A 20,193-nucleotide genomic window follows, 5' to 3' on the forward strand; every position below is an offset into this window, starting at 1 on the left:
CTGAACTCTGTCATCGATGAAGTGTTCACACTATAGCCAGATGACTGTGTGAGGAGGTATGGTGCCATCCGGCTTCATGAGATGGATAACATGAATTTCTCGAGATATAAAAGAGCTGGTTGTATTAGCGAAATCTTTGGGCGGTCACAAAAATGTGTCTCTTGATTCACAATTAAAATAGGTGAAAATAGATGGTGAATATTTTGGTTATCAAATAAAATAAATCAAGGCACAATCACAAAAATACAGATCTTTACTGTATTTGAAGTGCATTTTTAAGATTTGGGTGCATGGGAGTTGCTAAAAATTTTCAATAAGTTCTGGTTACATTGGTTCAAATGTCCTTTTTAGGGTACAAAAATATTCTGGATAATATCCATCCATCCATCCATCCATCCATCCATTTTCTGTACTGCTTATCCTACACAGGGTCACAGGATCCTATCCCAGGGATCTCTTGGGACAAGGTGGGAGACACCCTGGACGGGATAACAACCCATCGCAGGGCACAATCACACACACATTCCCACACTATGGACAACTTGGAAATGCCAATCAGTCTACAACACCAAAATGTCTTTGGACTGGAGGAAACTGGAGTACCCAGAGGAAACTCCCCAATACAGGAGGTGTGAGGCAAACGTGCTAACCACTAAGCTACTATGCCCCCCTATTCTGGATAATATGAAAAGGAAAAAAATCTGAATCTCAGGAGTATACTGTATATCTGGAGGGTTAATTAGAAAGACAATTTATCATTTAATATTGCATAATTAACAATTAATCATGGAGGACTCAAACCAAACATAAATTTCTTAATTAACATTGACATTAACTGTATACATTAAAAAAAAATCAGATTAAATATTTTACAGCATTTATATTGCAAAAACACACATGGGCATGAACTAAAACTTTACATACCTATAGGCAGAGGCATCGCATTGGGTGGAAGAGTGAAACTTACTACCCATACCCCCTAGATGGAAGTGGCCCTTGAGAATCTAAAAAGTTGTTTGACTTTTTATGAAAAGTCCACAGGAATACAGCAAAATCTACTGCTGCCAGTTTTATGTGCTGTTATCATTGTTCTCTTATACAGTTCCCTGAAGCACCAAATATTCTACACTCATGGCTGTATGTGAATTCACAGTGGTGTGTGCATTCAGCTGAGTCAAATCGTGCTTACGATTTAGTGGCAAACCCCAGTAGTTTAGATGGTGTGAAATGAATGTACATTTGTTTTTCACAAGATCCACATAGGTTACAATATAAAAACGGTGAGAAAATACGTTGATGCTGGTCACCCTGGGGAAGCCAAGCCACGCTGGCAAAGTGAGAATCGGCGATGAGTGGTCTCTAAACAACACCAACAACAACGGATAAAAGGCTTTCCGACACTGTTTGCAAGGCACTGGTACAAAGAGGAGAAATGAAGAGTGGCTAAAGTATAGAGTTTGGCGCAAAGCCACAGCAAATTTGTAGGCATAAATGTGTGCTTTGTCAGTGGTGATAGTGTATGTGTGTGCATGTGTGTGTTGGGGGGAGGGTGTGTATGGGAGATATGAAATTATTGCAATAATTTTACCATTCAAGCAGTGTGAGCAATGTAAAGGAATTCCAATGATGAAGCAGGTGTTCTGTGAGAGGTGCCATCTGGCAGCAGAATTAGGAGCTTATGAGCCAGGTGCTTGTGCAGCAGAGAGGAATCAGAAATGAACTCTAATGTGATCTTTTTCCCTCATGGCCTCCAGGAACATGACTTTGCACTGATACAGGCTAAAGAATGTTCTTTGTTCTAAATAATGTACGTGCTTGTGTGTGTGTGTGTGTGTGTGTGTGTGTGTGTGTGTGTGTGTGTGTGTGTGTGTGAGCATAGTTTTCAAATAATCAAAACTAAGTTATTTGACCTGCAACAGAGATATTGCTACAAATGGAAAAAAAAAAAGTTAAAAAAGAAACTTCAGGAAAAAATATATATATTTCATAATTTAATAACGCAATAATGCAATACAAATGCATGCAGTGTTAATTCTGAAAGTTGTGCCCAAAAATGACAGGCAACAAACTAGAGTTGCATGGAATCAGTTTTAACGTTCAGATTACAGACAAACTACATATACTCTCATTACAGTACTTTTTGGAGAATTAAAAAAAAAAAAAAAAAAATTAAATATCAACTTCATTATATTTATTAATGATCACTGTTGCTGAGTAAAATAAACACATTTTAATACCAGAATTGACTGTAAGCCAATTAAAAGCGAATATGTGCATATTTTAAATAATTTAGTTTCAAGAGCCAATCAAAATAAAGCAATTCCCTACCAAAAATACACTTCAGGCACCAAACGATTGGTCAGCAGCAGCAACATCTGAGACAAAGGAGACAGATGAGCATCCCTGTACCAATTTATGAGCTATCTTCAGTGTTAAATGCTGCAAATGAAACAACGTGGTGGTGACGATGATTTGCAAATTATGCAGGCCAAAACCTGTGGAGATATCAGCATTTCACAGATTCTTTCCTTGATAGTAATGTTTCCTTTCTTTATATATATAATGTTGTAGTGTTCACTTCAGCATAGCTCACTTGGTTAGTTAACATAATTGTTCAAAAATGCATTTTCTATTCCATCCTTGATCACCACTGGTCAAGTTATTCGGATTTTTAATTGTTCAGTTCTAATCTTTATTTATCACCATTGCTCAGGTTGTTTCTAACGCAGCAGTTCCACTCTGTGAAAACAGAAATAGCAAGATCATAATTCACATTCATTTAAAAAGGTATTTATTTATTTATTTAATTTAACATTGATCAACACACATTAAAATGTGTCAGAGGTTTGTTCCCCAGCTAAAATGTTTCAATTCTATACTAAAAGGATATTTACATCCTAGATAGTGTGTGCTAATGATAACCCTTGGATTCGATATTTACATACTCTCCAAGTATTTGGAAGTATTTTGCCCTCAATAAACACTTTGTATAAATAGCTGTTGTCTGATGGCCAATGGACTTACTTCATCAAACAACACTATGTGCAGTATACTATACACATATGCCAATTTATTTGCCTAGCATCAGTTCTGTCACGCTTAGATTTTATGTAAATATGCTCAAAATGTAATATGAGAGATATGACTGATGAGCAAATAGAAGCTGATTTCTTTATTGGGTATGAATTTTTATAAATGAACACCTCAAAAAATATATTTATCAGAAAATACAAATAAACACCTCTGCTGCCACCTTGTGGTGGATATTGTATTGTATACACTCGCTATAGATAATGCCCTTAGTGCAATCTTTCCTGTCAAAATTGCTATTGTAGACAACCTTGTATACAACTATTGTAAACAACAAATTTTAACACTGACAGGAAATCTATATGGATGGATTATCTAATGGAGTGTATAACATATATATAAATGTAATCAAGGACATTGAGGGGAAACTGTATGCCAAGTACAAAACCAAGAGCAAGTCCAATATCAAGTCCAAGGTCAGGAAAAATATGGATAAAACAGCACAGTACTCATTTCAAAAGTGAAATTTATTCATTTGTTTCGATATTAGCACCTCACTCCGCACACATAACTCAACTCTGAATACAGCATCTTATTACTGAGGGTATATTGAAATGGGGTATTATTTATAGGAGAGCTACATGTTCATAGCCTTTATCACCAAAGTTTTGTGTGAACATGTAAATCATTTATTCTAAAACATCCTCCAACACAACAATACTTTGTGAAAAAGAAGAGTTCTTCAAGGGTTTGTTGGGAAATTAAGGATTCTTAGCTTCTAATAGTGACTATTTGGGACTAATTGTACTAGCTAATCATCTCTTTAAGTAGCTTAGTAAATTTTCTGAGAGCAAAAACAAAGAGGGATTTTGGCTCAACACCAATTAGTTCTAAACTAAAAGGCTTAATTAACTAAGCTATGCCACAACATACTTGCCTTTTCAGCTCCCCATCATCACAGGTGCCGAAATCAGATTCGGAAATCGAATTCAGATTCTTTACGCCACGCTCAAAGTTGCCATTTCCAAATGGTTCGCATGTGAATAATAATCTGATCCTGCCACAGTTTAAACCAAACCACAGATCCAATGTTCCTCAAAGCTGCCCTCAAAAATTAAATCCAGATTTACTTTGGCAAAATACAGTTTTTGTATAGGATGTCTTTGTATGCGGTAACATTACAATTTCCCATCACTGAAACTAAGAGGCCCAAACCTGTTCCAGCATGACAATGCCACCGTGCACAAAGCTCCATGAAGACATGGTTTGAGAAGGTTTGGAGTGAAAGAACTCAGGCCTTCTCACCCAACATCAGTGCCTGATGTCACTAATGCTCTTGTAGCTGAATGAACACAAATCCCCACAGCCACGCTCCAAAATCTAGAAATCTGGAAAATCTTCCCAGAAGAGTGGAGCTTATTTAAACAGCAAAGGGGAATAAATCTGGAATGGGATGTTCAACAAGCACATATGAATGTGATGGTCAAGTGTCCACAAACGTCTGGCGACTCATTTATAGCATACTGCAAACATAAAACAACTATTTTGACAGATGCTACTTATGTTGAACCCAGAGAGTCCATGACCTCGATTAATAGATTGTAGATAGATGTAGATGTATGTATAATGAATATATAAATATCAGCAACACCAACAACAATCCTTCACAGACTCGGATCACTGATCCATAATCTATGCTTTGTGAAAAGTTCATATAGTGATAAAATAAGACATAAAGTAAAAGCACTTATAGTAAATTTATTTTTAAGTTCTTATACTGTGACTCAAACACTCACTCATGCACTTTCTGTAACCGCTTTAGCCTTGTCAGGATCACAGTGGATCCGGAGTCTGTCCTGGGAAACTCTGGACGCGAGACAGGTATACACCCTGGATGGGACATCAGCCCATCACAGGGCAGCATGGACACACACATTCACACACTCTTTCACAACTTGGAGTCATTTATCTTAGCCAATCAACCTACTGCTGTTTTTTTGGGAGGCTGGAGGAAACCGGAGAAACTGGAGGAAACCCATGGGGAGAACATGCGCAGACACTCCACACAGACAGTAACCTGAGATCAGGAACGTTCCAGGGACCCTGGAGCTGTGAGGCAACAAATCTACCTGCTGTGTCACCATGTGGCCCACTCAAACACTTAAATCAATCATATGAATAAATTAAATTTACATGCAAAATTTAATTTAAGCATCATCATTATTATTATTATTCCATCAATCTATACATTTTCTATACCGCTTATCCTACTGGGTCGCAGGGACCCTGGAGCCTAGCCCAGGGAGCAATCGGGCACAAGGCAGGGTACACCCTGGACGGGATGCCTATCCATCGCAGTGCACAATCACATACACATTCAAACACTACGGACACTTTGGACATGCCAATCGGCCTACCATGCATGTTATGGACTTGGGGGAGGAAACCAGAGTATCCGGAGGAAACTCCCACAGCATGGGAGAACATGCAAACTCCGCACACACAGGGAATCGAACCCCCAACCCTGGAGGTGTGAGGCAAATGTGCTAACCACTAAGCCACTGTGCACCCATTATTATTATTAATATTATTATTATTATTAGTATTAGTAGTAGTAATATAATAGTAGTAATAGTAGTAGTAGCAGTAATAGTATTATAATAGTAGTAATAGTAGTAGTAATAGTAGTAGTAGTAATAATAGTAGTAATAGTAGCAGTAGTAATAGTAGTAGTAGTAGTAGTAGTAATAGTAACAGTAGTAGTAATAATAGTAGTAATATTAGTAGTAATAGAATAATAGTAGTAATAGTAATAGTAGTGGTAGTAGTAGTAAACAACAGAAAGTGCTGCATCACTGTCTCACGTCGCATTTTCTGGAAAGCTCCGGCATTAAATCAGAGTGACTCAGAGTGACTCAGTGACTCAGTGTGAGTCGAAGTGTAGGAAGCCAGCTACTATGGGAAACTTGAACCTTTTCCTAAATAAAAGTCCTACAGCGAGGCTGTAATTAAGTGTAGAAGTGGTGGCTCAGCAACCAATGAATTTTTTCTTTATTTATCTCGTGTCATATTTAATAAAATATTATTTTTTCTTTATTCCTCACTTTATTATAAAAATGTCTCTCTTTCATTCTATAAAATATTGTGTTGCTTTATTCTGTAAAAAACATCAATCCATCCATCTTCTATACCGCTTAACTCTCATGCGGAACCTGGAGCCTATCCTAGAGAGCATCGGGCACAAGGCAGGGTACACCCTGTATGGGGTGCCAATCACATACACATTCACACACCCATTCATACAGTACGGACACTTTGGACATGCCAATCAGCCTACCATGCATGTCTTTGGACTGGGGGAGGAAACCGGAGTACCCGGAGGAAACCCCCGCAGCACGGGGAGAACTTGCAAACTCTGCACACACAGGGCAGAGGCAGGAACCGAACCCCCAACCCTGGAGGTGTGAGGCAAACGGGCTAACTACTAAGCAACAATCCACCCTCTGTAAAAAAGCAGTAAATGTAACAATGTAAAATGTGACCAATAAATTTGTATAATTGTATAAAATTGCATATAGCATGGAGTAAGTGTGCCTTATTTTTTGTATATTGTATTATTGTAATTTTAAATGTTAGTATTAATTGATTTATTTTATGGCATGGCATGGTGGTGCAGTGGGTAGCATTGCTGCCTCACAGAGCCAGAGTCCATGGTCTGATCCTGATCTCGGGTTATTATCAGTAGTTATACACACTCCTGTGCAAAAACAAACGGGCCATGCCAAAAATGGAAAAATATTTTGCCATTTTTGGCAAAGACCAAATTATTAAGACCAAATTTAATGGTCTTAACAACAAATCATTGGTCAGGAAATTAGCATGGATTAAACAAATAGATAGACTAACTTAGTATGGGAAAGCTTTTCAATTACATTTCTTTAAATGTTTACGTCTTATAAGTAAACATGCAGACAACTTTTAACTTTTATTTATTTATTCATTTATTTTAATTTTGTATACCCAGACATGTGTTAGTTTGAATTTTACATCAAACATTTTAATCATTATCATGATTTACAAGAAGAATGCATTTGTTTAATTCTTGTTAATTTTTTGACCAATGATTTGTTTATTTCGCCTTTATTTGTTGTTTGTTTTTGCCCAGGAGTGTATCATGCTATATGGACATAAGTATGTGGACACCCGACCATCACATCCATATGACCTCGTTGAACACCCCATTCCAGATTATTCTCTCTTTGCTGTTATAATAAACTTCACTCTTCTGGGAAGGCTTTCTACTACATTTTGGAGCGTGACTGTGGGGATTTGTGATCATTCATCTACAAAAACGTTACTGAGATCAGACAATGATGTTAGGTGAGGAGGGCTGGGGTGCAGTCGGTGTTCCAGTTCATCCCAGTGGGGTTGAGCTCAGGGCTTTGTTCAGGACTCTCGAGTTCTACCACTCCAACTTTCTCAACCATGTCCATGTCCAACCTTCTCAACCTTCTCCATGTCTTCATGGAGCTCGCTTTGTGCACAGACACAATGTCGTGCTGTAACAAGTTTGAGCCTCTTAACGCTACAGCATACAAAAACATTCTATAAAGGCTCATGTACGGGTGTGATGGTCAGGTGTCCACAAACCTTTGGCCATGTAGAGTGTGTGTGTGTGTGTGTGTGTGTGTGTGTGTGTGTGTGTGTGTAAAAATAAAATACTTTTGTATTGAAAAGTCAGTGTGTGGTTCATTGCTGCTTGCTTCACGGCGCTCAGTGGGATTAACATGGGAGGAAGGAACCGAGGTCTTGTACATAAACCCTGACGGTGTTTGTGTTTCAGCGGCGATTTAACGACGAAATACGTGTTTACACACAGACACCAAGGAAGAACGACTGCGATTAAGTGGACGATATCGGTAAGAAACACTCTATCACATATAGTTCTATAGTGTTTTTTCTACGTGGTTGTTTATGTATATGCGGTGTTGTCTTTAAACCGTCCTGTTCTCCGGCTAGTTAGCTGCTAGCTGTTTATTAGCGGTCTCGAGGTAGTCATTTTTCAGGCAAACCTCACAGCCATTTTAAGTCTAATTATAACCTAGGGAGTATTGTTAATCTTGTCAGGTTGCACTAACACTAAACACGCTACAGGCTACAGTTTCTCAGAAGTTATGAGTTGACACGATAAACAAATACACGTCGCTGTTTGTTATTTATGTGTCAGCTCATCACTTCTGAGAAATGATGACAGCTGACAGCTCGGTTATAGCTTGGCTCTTAATTTAGTGTTATAATTATTTAATATGGATTCAGATACTGTTTCTTTTCCCATTTTTGTAGCGAAACTCTTGAGGTTTTAGGTTTACATCCACACACACTAGCATGATTCAGCATTAGTTGACAGTTAGTTAGTTGACCCTGTAGACTGTTGTCATGCCATTTTATTTATTTATTCATTCATTTGTTTTTATTTATTTTTGCCAGACAATGTTTATCCAGAGTTATTACAGCTCAGGGAAAATCCAGTCCAAAAGTCCAGCTGTTAAAACTGACAGTCATACACATTACTTAATTCATCACTCACAGTGCATATGTTTACTTCCGATTGAACTATAATCCGTCCTCATTTATCAGTCTTTTAGTAGTTAAGTGTGAGTAAATGTTTGCGTAAGAAAAAAAATTAACAAAATTTGTCTGCCGGATTTACACAAGTTTCAGAAACACTGATTTTTTTTTTCTTCGTATTCGCATACACTGATCACATAAAGTGCAAAGTGTGTTCCTGATGGAACTAATTTGCATGTAGTGACGCCCACAAAACTCCATATAAGGTAAAGAGCGCAGACAGCTGGGAGCAGGAAATGAACAGTCAGTACGTTTACACAGACAACAATAATAATCCGATATTAACCCGATTAAGACTCTGATTAAGAAACTATCATGTAAACAGCGATTATTGATGACCTTAATCCGACTAAAGTCATACTCGAAGTAAACACAAATCGAATTAAGACGTGTGTAGTATTTCTGTTTTAGTCGCATTATCGAAGTGCATTATAGACATGTACACACTTTAATCACACTGTTAACGTCGTGAGGGGGTTTTCACCGCATTTTGCGACAGGACACGTACACAGTGCTCAACCGTTTGACGGCAAACAAGAGAGCTCAGCTGCGTCCAAAACTGCGTACTTGCCTACTATATAGTAAGAGAAATGCATGTATTTCAGTTACTATATAGTAGGTAAGTATGCGGTTTCAGATGCAACCCTCGCCTTCAAGCAGTCGTCTATTTGCACGTATAGCATGACAAATAATTAACTGCACTTGTTAATTATTTTTGTAAAATATTGTAAATCATAATCAAATTATTAGTTTTACTTTTCTTAATTTATAGGTTTGTTTTGGCTTGTTTTCTTTATTTTTGAACATTCTTTAATTATTGCGAATAATATATCAAATTGGATTTCACAAAATTTTCCTTTTTCTGCTCCCTAACCAAGTGAACTAGCATGAGTATGTGTTTTTGATTGAGACAACAAAGCTCTTCTCTAAATCGATTTGGAGAACGGCGTCTGCTAAATGCTGTGAACATAATAAACACAAGCTATTTAAACTCAACAGTACATTTCTTATATGAACGTGCATGAATCCATGCAGAATGTATGACTTGGAATTGATTAAGTCGAGGATTCATTTACTTAGTCTTCTTTTACACATACTCAGGAGCACAAGGAGGACACAAACATTTTTCTGAATTTGCTGGATTTCCTTGAATACCAAATTTCTTGTGTAAACACTTGTATGAACAATTTACGAAAAAATCTGTTTGTATCCAGCTGGATGGATGAGGCCCAATGTATTTGACTTTGTACTAATCGACCCCTTCACAGTGTTTGTAAGCAAAAAAAAAAAAATATAGATAGATATGACTGTGCAACCAGGTTGTAAGCTGATGCTACTTGGTTTACTTCTCATAGAAACTCTGAGCTTTTATACTAGAGAGAAATTGAAAGCATAGAAGATTCTTGATGCTTGCAACTCTGTTGTTTTGACACGTTCAAGATGTATCTAGTTAAACGGGTCCATTATAGGCAACTCTTGAGTAAGAACATGACCTAGATCTCTAACATTAGCTAGCTAGTGTATTGATGTCCATTTTAGGTGAGCTACGTAGGTTTGTTAAAGGAATATAAATCAGCCATGCTAACTAACTACTTAACTAAAGCGGTTAAATTCTTAACTAGCAAGCCAACTTCACTGATATGATAACTGCTTACCTGAGATGAAATGCAAAGACAGAGCTTCTTGGACCAGTCATCCTTCCTAGCTGCCTGTAACCACAACCATCTCCTGTTGGCTTGGGAAGGTGTCCGATTCCATAATATGTGGTAAAAACAAATGTGTGTATGAACACTTTTCTGATTCTGATGCCCAGCAGCACAAAGATCATTCTAGATCAATTCCGACTTGCATGTAAAAACCCCTATAGTCAATTCAAGTGGGTTTTTATTGTCGTACCAGTTATATAGAGGAATACATCGCAACACAGTGTCATTCCTCCAGGACCATGACGCAACACGTAACAGTACAATAGTACAGTACGCAAGACTACACAAAATGAAAATCCACAATGGTGTGAAATGAGCACGAGACAATAAGTACACAGAACAGTGAATACCTAGGACAATAGATACACAGTGCAGTGGACCTTGACCATACAGTACGAGATTATGCTGGTTGGCTCTCCTCAGCCTCCATAGGAAGTGGAGCTGCTGCTGGGCATTCCTGGCTAGGCATGTGATGTTGAAAGGCCAGGAGAGGTCCTCAGTCATGTGCACACCAAGAAACTTGGAGATTTTGACCCTCTCTCCACAGTTGTTCTGTTGAACAACTCAATTTCTCCTGAAGTCAACAAACATCTCTTTTGTCTTCCAACATTGGGAGACAGATTGTTGTCTCTAGACCATTCTGTGAACTGGTTCACCTCCTCCCTGTACGCTGACTCATCATTGTTCCGGAGGAGACCTGTAACTGAAGCGTCATCAGCAAACTTGATGATGTGATTTGAAGTGTGCTTTGCAACCCAGTCATGAGTCAGCGGGGTAAACAGCAGTGCACTGAGCACACATCCCTGGGGAGCACTGGTGTTCAGTGTGTTTCCAACCCTGACGTACTGCAGTCCCCTAGTCAAGAAGTCCAGTATCAGTTGTAGAGGGATGTGGTCGAACTCAGCAGGCTCAGCTTTTCTGTCAGTTGTGGCATGATTGTGTTGAACGTTGAACTGAAATCTGTGAATAGCAACCTTACATAGCTTTATGTGTTTCATGACTACCACTCAAAGCACTTCATGATGATCGGTGTGAGCGCAACGGGCCGGTAGTCATTCAGGCACAGGGATGATGGTGCTTGGCTCAGCGAGATGTTGATGTCTTTAAGGACATCTGCAAGCTGATCAGCACATTCCCTGAGCACGTGGCCAAGTATGTTGTCCGGACAAGCAGCTTTCCACTGGTTACCTCGGGACAGAGTTTTCCTGACGTGCACTGCATATAGACAGAGTACTTGGTTGGTGACATTTGAGGTGGTCTTGTTGTTCTGTGCTTCAAATCATGTGTAGAAATCATTCAGTGTGTCTGGGAGCAAGGCACGTGATGAAGCTTGTGATAAGTCTGTGATGGTATGAACTCAAAACTGCGCCATGAATTTTCAATGGAAGACTCTGCTGTTATTTTGGCAAAGGGAGGTAGCACAAACTATTGACTAAAATGGTGACAATAATTGTTGCACTCCTATATTTGACAAAAGATATATATATATATATATATATATATATATATATATATATATATATATATATATATATATATATATATATATATATACACACATATATATATATATATATATATATATATATATATATATATATATATATATATATATATATATATATATATATATGTGTATATATATATATATATATATATATATATATATATATATATAATATAATATAATATAATATATCTTTTTTTTATAAACCTGTGTTGTTTGCTATCCATGAGAGCAGAGTATTTTTGTGATTTTTTTTTTTTTTTTTTTTTTTGCATTTTTATTTATTTATTTATTTTATAAAATATCAAAAGCTTAAACAATAAAGAATTTTTCACAGCCTTCTTTGCCCATATTTACCAATATTAGTGGATGGCAGTGTAGTATAAAGTCAAAAGACACGTGTGTAAATCTGAAGTGGATATATACAACAGCAACAGTAGTGTCTGGATACTGTACTTCCCCTCACTGTATTTCCCATATATACACATGTTGGTAAGTTGCTCTGGATTGACAGTGCCTGCTGTATACCGTAAATGTAAATAACTTTAATGTTGTGAATACAGTGGGAAAGCGAATCCTTTGCACCACAGTGCCATGGAGTTTCCACACCTGGGAGAGCACTGTTCAGAGAAATCCTGCAAGCGCCTGGGTGAGTGAGAGCTTTTCAGTGGACGTACCTGTCTGTTTCTGTTCTAAGATGATCAATTCTAAAATAGCTTATTATTTCCTGCTGAGGAAACAGTTACTTTATTAAATTTATTAAATTTTATTTAACAGATTTCCTGCCAATGAGATGTGATGCTTGTGAAGGGATTTTCTGTAAAGACCACATAACTTATGCAAGTCACAAGTGTACTTCATCATATAAAAAGGTAACATGGCTACATCTGTAGTCCAATACTTAAAAACACAGGTTATTGATTGCTAAACAAAATAAACAGTAAACATAATTGAAACCACTTAATAACAAGTATAACTTTTCCCTTTTTTTTCTTTTCTTTTTTTTTTTTTAGCTTAACAGTTTAAAAAAAAAAAAAAAAAAAAAAAAAAGCTTAGGTTGGTTTGACATTTGAAGGACTTTTGTACTCCCTGAAACCACCCCAACCCCCCATTCCCGCCTGTGTGTTCACAAAGCTCCGCTCCAGGATCTACAGTGGCCTGAAAAGTAAATCATTTCTAGAATGACTGACAGGAGGCATTTCCAAACCCAAACAAGCATTCCAGACTGGAAGTCATAGTGTTCTCATCAGGTTTTCTCAGATACTTAATACACTTGTGCTGAAGCCATGGCTTAAACCTTTTTATATTATTTAGTTTTACATCTCTTCCAGGTTATTTGTACACGGAAAATAAAAACGACTTTAAGAAGCAAAAACTAGGTGGTCGTTTAAATGAATGTCATAGTCAAATAAATATGAATTGGCTAATAATTTTATAGTGCCACTAACAGAAGTTGCATTGTTATTGTATTGATTAAACCAGATAAGGTGGAAATTGTCACTTTCTTAAGAAAAGGAAATGAGAAGGGGATAATAATAATTTTATCACAAATGTTTATATTTGTTTTGTGTATTTTATTTAATTTTTTTTTTACCACACAGTATGATTATATTTAGCTAGAATCAATATTTATTAAGCTACCTGGAATTCATGCATAACCTTTTCCTTTTAAGCTAAATTTTGATAATTAAGTAAAGTGATGTACCTTGACTCCGGGCAGACTCCTGGATTTTCAGCAGTGTCATGGGGTGTATATATTTTGTGATGAAACTTGCAATTGACCTGGGAATTTTCTTTGCCCTTTCTGAATTAAGTGGAAGCTTTGCCACATGCTCGAAGATTCTGTGTTGAGCAGGAAGTCCATTTTTCCTCCAACACAGGATGGAACCGTACGATCTTGTTTTCAAAAGTTTGTTTTATTTCCGAGTAATTTATTTGGTATGACCGCTTGCACAAAAGCTTATAAAATACAAAATGTGCCCACACTGTTGCATTTAAAATGGAGGGCGCAGATCTGAGTGTGTCCTTCTTTAAATCTGCTGGATAACATGTATACACACTAGCTTATGCATTTTTGTAACCCCCAAATTGGCTTAAGCTTGTGACAACAAAATATATTTTGTCCAAAAATAAATATATATTTTTTAAAAATAGAACTTTATACATTTTGTGCTTGAATTGTTCTGTTTTATTTGTCTTAAAGGAAAATTTAGTAATGGAAATCTGTGCATTGATGCAGAATTGTGTAAAGAGAGAATCTAGATGCATCTAATAGTTTTTCTTACTTTTATTGCCTCACTTAGCATTCAACTTTTTTCCCTACAAATTACACAATCTTCCTATTTTCACTATGATTAAAATATTGCTACCACTGGCTTTTTTGGGGGGGGGGGTCACCTGCTGCCTTTGTTACAGGCCAACAAACTTGAAGTCTTGTGATCAGGAAATGCTCTGAGAGGTAGACAGTTGATTGCGCTATCCCATGGATTCCCAACATTTACTCTGTGTTAGACCAAAGAAAATTGATTTGTAAATTGCAAGTAGCAGCTGGTTGTATTTATGTTTATCTGGAGTTACCTGTGTACTGTGCAAATGGCTGAAGTTGCAGCAATATAAATCACCTTGAATTTCTGTGCAGACCCTGAACAAGAAGGCATAAGTAATAATACAAATAATTCAAAACCAAGCGTTAACACAAAACGTAGTCAATGCAAAGTAAGCTGTTATCCTAGATACTTTGTGAAGAGGATGGTCTTTAGAGCTTTGTGGAAGGAATAGAGACATGAGGCTTGGGGAGATGGAAGCTTGTGCCATCACTGAAGCAGTGAGATCTTGCATTGCAAGCATGTTTAGACCTTAGGAAAGGAAACACCAGGATCCCTAAGGTTGAAGACCTGAGCAGCATGTAGCTTTGAACCATGGTGCATAGATGTGGTACAGAGCCTTTTGATGTCAGGAATGCAAAGACAAGTTTTGAATTTGATTCTTGCTGTAACAGAGAACCATTGGATTGAACTTTGTAAGGGGTCATGTATGAGAAGGTTGGGAATCAGACAAGCAGCAGCATTCTCAATACAGGGAGAACAAGAGTGGACCAAGAACTGACCCATGAGGGACTCCAGAAGTAAGGCTGGGAGTTGATGAAAGTGAACTGGTACATGGTAGGATCAGTCCTGTAAGATGATGATGAGAGTCAGAGTCAGCAAATAGGTCAAGGAAGATGAAGACGGAAGACATGGAGTTTTGACTGACGCTTCAGTGACTACCAGCAGGGCACTTTCTGTAGAATGTATGGCCTTGTAACCTAGCTGCTTGGCACACAGGAGGTCATTTAGCTGTCTGTAGAAGTGTTTATGGTATTACGTCATGCAAGCAGGTCAGACAATTCATGGTCGGCTGAGAAGTTAGAGAACAGCTTACTTGGGTCAGAGATACATGTGTTTATTTATAGTTAAAGAAGGGAGTCTTGGTGGAAGCAAGGAAAGGGTGAATGATGCAAACATTGCCCAATAATAGCAATATGTAAGTGGTTCAGGTTGAAGGATCAGAGAAGGTCTGGTCACTAGTTTGGTGTTTGAGGTCTCCCAGCAGGCTCAGAGGTGTGCAATCCACTGGAATTACAGAGAAAAGTCTTCTATAAAGTTGCCAAGATGACCAGGATGATCAAGATAGGATGGTTACAAGGTTTCCAAACAGTGACAACATGAACTCCAAGATATGAAGTTCAGAAAGAGATGAAGGACACTGTCCAAGAGATGCAGCAAACCTGAACCCCCCTTCTCCCTGGCCAGAGGTCCTAGGAGTACGAGAGAACGAGAACGTAGTAGAGAGTGCAGAATGTGTGGACATCATCTCCTAGTTGTGCCAAGTCTCTGTGAGTGTCAAGAAGTGACATGAAAGACTACCAGCATAGGCTGAGATGAAGTCAGCTTTGTGCACAGCTGGCTGGCAGGTCCAGAGGCTTGCAGATCTGGGTGGACAGATAAGCTGGTTGAGGTCAAGTTAGCATGAGAGCACTATATGTAAGAAAAAGTAAGGACAAGAATCCTCCAGAAGCACATAACAACAGATATGGAAATCTAGTTGTTCAGTGAAGTCAGAATAAAACAGTGGTGGACATTGTCATGTTTGTGTGTTGTCTTTGTACAAGCGAGTCTTGGTGCAGAAAAGCTGCTTACTTAAAAAATATATATATATATATATATATATATATATTTCACAGCAAATTAGCTTTGATTAGCCACCTGCTGGGAGAGCTCAATTATTGCTAAATGAGCAGTTTCAGGGTGCTATGATTACTTTGCCCCTGCAGTTGCCTAGCTATGGACAGTAGTCAGAAACTAGATGGTTTCATAACAAATATATTAGTCAACTGCTTGTGCCTGTTACTGATGATAAGTATAATAAATACTGCTCCATTGCATATGTAGCAATTTAACAAAGGCCTTATAATAAAGTTCTGGTTTTCTTGCTCAGGATGTCCAGGTCCCAGTGTGCCCACTGTGCAATACCCCCATTCCAATTAAAAGAGGGGAAATGCCAGACATTAAAGTTGGAGAGCACATAGACAGTGACTGCAAGTCCGATCCTGCACAGAGGAAAAGAAAGGTATTAACATTTAAACTTGAAAGTACATGCTCATATCTCAGCCTTGAACTGCTAACTGAATGTTGTTTCCTGTTTTTAATCCAGATTTTTACAAATAAGTGTTCTAAGGGAGGCTGCAAGCAGAAGGAGATGATTCGTGTAACATGTGACCAGTGCCACTTGAACTACTGTCTTAAGCACAGACATCCACTGGACCATGATTGTAAGACTGATGGCAAGCCAGTGTCCAAATCAGGGTAAACATTGTCTTGAATCTTATTTGGAAGGACATGTTGAGTACTGCTGTTTATCTCTCAGGGCCTGACCCATTTAAAGTCTTTAGTAATATCAACTAATATACACTATATGGCCAAGTATGTGACCATCACACCCATACATGCTTGTTAAATATTTTGTTCCAAAACCATGGGAATTAATATGGAGTTGGTTTCCTTTTCTGTACTGGGAAGATTTCCACTAGATTTTGAAACATGGCCGTGGGGATTTGCCAATTCTGCCACGAGAGTATTAGGCTGGCCGAAGAGGCATTGAGCGTAGTCGGCGTTCCAGTTCATCGTAAAGGTGTTCAGTTGGGTTGAGTTCTGGGCTCCGTGAAGACCACTTGTGTTCTTCCACATAAACCTTGATAAACCATGTCTTCATGGAGCTCGCTTTGTGTACATGGCGTTATCATGCTGGAACAGGTTTTTGGGCTTCTTGGTTCCAGTGAAGGGAAATGTATAATGCTACAGCATACAAAGACATTCTATGTAATTCTGTGCTTCCAGGTTTGTGTTAACAGTTTGGGGAAGAACCACATATGGGTGTGATGGTCAGGTGTCCACATACCTTTTTTGCCATATCCATTCATCTATCTGTTTGATTTATTTACAGACATGCTGCTTTAATGAGAATTCAGAGTGCCTCCAGCAGTAGTGCTGCAGGCTCGTCCATTATAGGGAGCTCGACTGGAGCAAGCCGAACAGCTCGTGCTCAGAATAGTAGGTGAGTAAAAATTCTGTGAATAATTGTGGGATTTGTCAGACATTGATTTTTTTAAATTTTTTTTATTTTCAGATACGTTGCTGAACTTCATTTGATTCTATTATGTGCCTTTAGTTTGGAATAATATTGTTCTCTCTGCAGTGCACAAAGGACTCCAGCCCCTTCTGTGGTTCCCCCTGCAGCACAGAATGTAGTACCATCATCAGCATCCTATCAGGCTGGACTGGTAATATATTAGTTCATTCTGACTTTAAATATTTTATGTCCACCACTTCTGATATGCTAGTGAATTGGAAATGGCCATAAATAATGAAGCACATTTGTCTTTCCTGGGATCAAGACAGAGGAGCAGGCTCTCCAGCGTGCATTAGAGATGTCACTGGCTGAAACAGCCCGACACACGCCATCTGCTCTCAGGTAGCAAAGTTGATGCACCTTAATCTTACAATGCTTCATGTAAAGAGTTGCCTGTTACAAAATCACTCTTTGTGTGTGTGTATGATCAGTCCTCAGGAGCAGGAGGATCTGGCCTTGGCTCAGGCCCTCGCTGCTAGTGAGGAAGAGTACCAACGACAGCAGCAGAGACAACAGGTATCAAGAACCCTTAGCAGCCAGTAGCATGCAATGCTAGTAGGACCTCAATTAGGTACTTAACCTCATCTTGTATACTGGGTGCATGATGATCTGGGCTGATGGTTTGCAGCATGTGGGTCTTGTCTAATAGCAATAATTATAATAAATTTATTATTTAAACTATATCTAGTTTGCTGCCTTTGAGTATACATCTTGAATAAAGTCAAGCTGGTTCAAAGCATGTACAGGGTTTAAAAAAACAAAAAAAAACAAATAAACGACACTACCAAAGCATGTGCGTTAGTATAGATGACTTGAAAGCACCAATGAACACTGATTGATTTACTCATTTTTATCTTCCTAACCAACAGGGGAGGGATTCCAAGCAGTCCAACTGCCGTCTGTCTTAAATTCTGATCATGCTGATGTAATGCAACCTGCCTCAATTTAAACACACACACATGCACACACACAAATATACCAGTAATCTGAATGGACTATTCCTCAACCCAGCGCACAAACCTCTGGGTCTGTCAACGCAACTTATTTTTCAGACAGAGCTTTATGTACATATTTTATATAGTGACCATGTTAATCAGTATTCAATGTAGATGTTTCTGAATAAATTATTTTAAACATTTCTTGCCTGCTGAGTTTTAGCTCCTGTTTTTATTTCATGCTACATGGCTGGACATTTAAAGGTTCCCACTTAAGGTGTTGATTTTGTCATAAATAACATAAAAAAAAATTGATATTTTTATGAATTATTCTAAAGCAGTACCGCTGTACCGCTTATTCTACAGAGGGTCACGGGGAACCTGGAGCCTGTCCCAGGGCACGAGGCGGGGGACGCCCTGGACGGGGTGCCAACCCATTACCGGGCACAATCGCTCACATTCACACACAATAGACAATTTTGTAAAATGCCAATCAGCTTAGTCAGTCTTTGGATTGGGGTGAAGAAAACCGAAGTACTCCGAGGAAATCCCCGAAGCATGGGGCAAACATGCAAACTACACACACACACACACACACACACACACAGACACAGACACAGGTGGGGATTGAACTGCCCACCCCAAAGGTGTGAGGCAAAGTCACAGGCAAGCTTGCTAGATTGGGGGGAAAAAATAACTATACAGAAATATCATAATCAATATAAAGAAGTTATGGGAAATTGTATTCTGTATTTTATCAAGTTCTATGCATGAAATTTTGACAGGTTGAATTTACTCCTAAAAACAATTGCTATAGGTAATGCAATACCTTGTAATCACAAATTTTTATGTTTATAAAAATGCCTAATATTTGCATGATTGAAGCTCCAAACTCAACTTCATGCTGATATTAAGCGTAATACTCCTTCACTGGAAATACTACTTGCACAAAGCCTATTTCTAATTTTATTTGTTTATTGAACCTCCAAAATTGTGCCCTGCGATAGATTGGCACCCTGTCCAGGGTGTACCCCGCCTTGTGCCCGATGCTCCCTGGGATAGGCTCCAGGTTTCCCCGTGACCCTGAATAGGATAAGCGGTATAGAAGATGGATGGATGGATGAACCTCCAAAGCAATCTCGAAAGAACCTCTTAGCAAAACAAAACAAAAAAAAAATCTGTTTCTACTATTGCCTTATTGGGCTAATAATGGTAACCACAGCTATATAGGTATGTAATTAGTGCTGTATTTCACCACTCCAAATGTCCACTGCACTAATGCCACTGGGTAGGACAATGTTAAACTTGTAAAACTTGGGGAAGCTGACAGACTTCCTGGAGCTCCATGTCTCTAATAAGACATGAAGAGATGGTCCTCATAGCGTGGCATGTCACAGTAGGGGCCAGGTGTCCAGTCTGTCTGTAGGCCATGGTGATAACGTCCATCACCCATTGGGCCAGTCTTTCCTCCCAGTCAGATGAAAAGTTGATCTGATGATGGAAATAGTGCCATCAGATCCAAATAGTACAATAGGGTGGGTACTGAGCATAACTACATTCAGCAGGCTCTCCTTCATTCAACTCTGCAAGGTCACTGGATGTTTAATTTGATTTTGGGCGGAAACCATAGCTTCACGCAGAAGGTGAGTCTAGAGTCATCTGGGCAATGCAGGAAAGGCATGCAGCACTCTTTAACTGAGAGACTTGTTTCCATTCAACA

At 38.5% G+C, this 20,193-nt stretch overlaps 1 protein-coding gene across 4 annotated transcripts; it reads left to right on the forward strand.

Annotated features, from left to right (window-relative positions):
* The first annotated feature begins 7,812 nt into the window (after positions 1-7,812).
* On the forward strand, positions 7,813-18,676 carry zfand2a (zinc finger, AN1-type domain 2A). Of its 4 annotated transcripts, none has more exons than XM_053613197.1 (10): positions 7,813-7,949; positions 12,435-12,520; positions 12,649-12,743; positions 16,348-16,479; positions 16,564-16,715; positions 17,353-17,463; positions 17,605-17,689; positions 17,804-17,880; positions 17,970-18,109; positions 18,408-18,676. In XM_053613197.1, the coding sequence occupies exons 2-9, from the start codon at positions 12,466-12,468 to the stop codon at positions 18,079-18,081; spliced, it is 819 nt and encodes a 272-aa protein (XP_053469172.1). In that variant the 5' UTR covers positions 7,813-7,949; positions 12,435-12,465; the 3' UTR covers positions 18,082-18,109; positions 18,408-18,676. The 4 variants fall into 4 exon arrangements, 3 of the variants coding, with proteins under 3 accessions (XP_053469172.1, XP_053469171.1, XP_053469174.1); XM_053613196.1 differs by having other exon boundaries at positions 17,970-18,054; XR_008384578.1 differs by lacking the exon at positions 18,408-18,676 and having other exon boundaries at positions 17,353-17,459; positions 17,970-18,032.
* Positions 18,677-20,193: the final 1,517 nt, after the last annotated feature.

This window comes from Ictalurus furcatus, chromosome 24 (genome assembly GCF_023375685.1).
Source record: "Ictalurus furcatus strain D&B chromosome 24, Billie_1.0, whole genome shotgun sequence".
Classification (NCBI taxonomy): Eukaryota; Metazoa; Chordata; class Actinopteri; order Siluriformes; family Ictaluridae; genus Ictalurus; species Ictalurus furcatus.

Coding starts and splice junctions, on each gene's coding strand:
- zfand2a (XM_053613196.1), top strand. CDS start 12,466: ATGGAGTTTCCACACCTGGGAGAGCACTGTTCAGAGAAATCCTGCAAG. Junction 12,521..12,648: donor GAAATCCTGCAAGCGCCTGG/GTGAGTGAGAGC, acceptor TTTATTTAACAG/ATTTCCTGCCAATGAGATGT. Junction 17,881..17,969: donor CACACGCCATCTGCTCTCAG/GTAGCAAAGTTG, acceptor GTGTATGATCAG/TCCTCAGGAGCAGGAGGATC.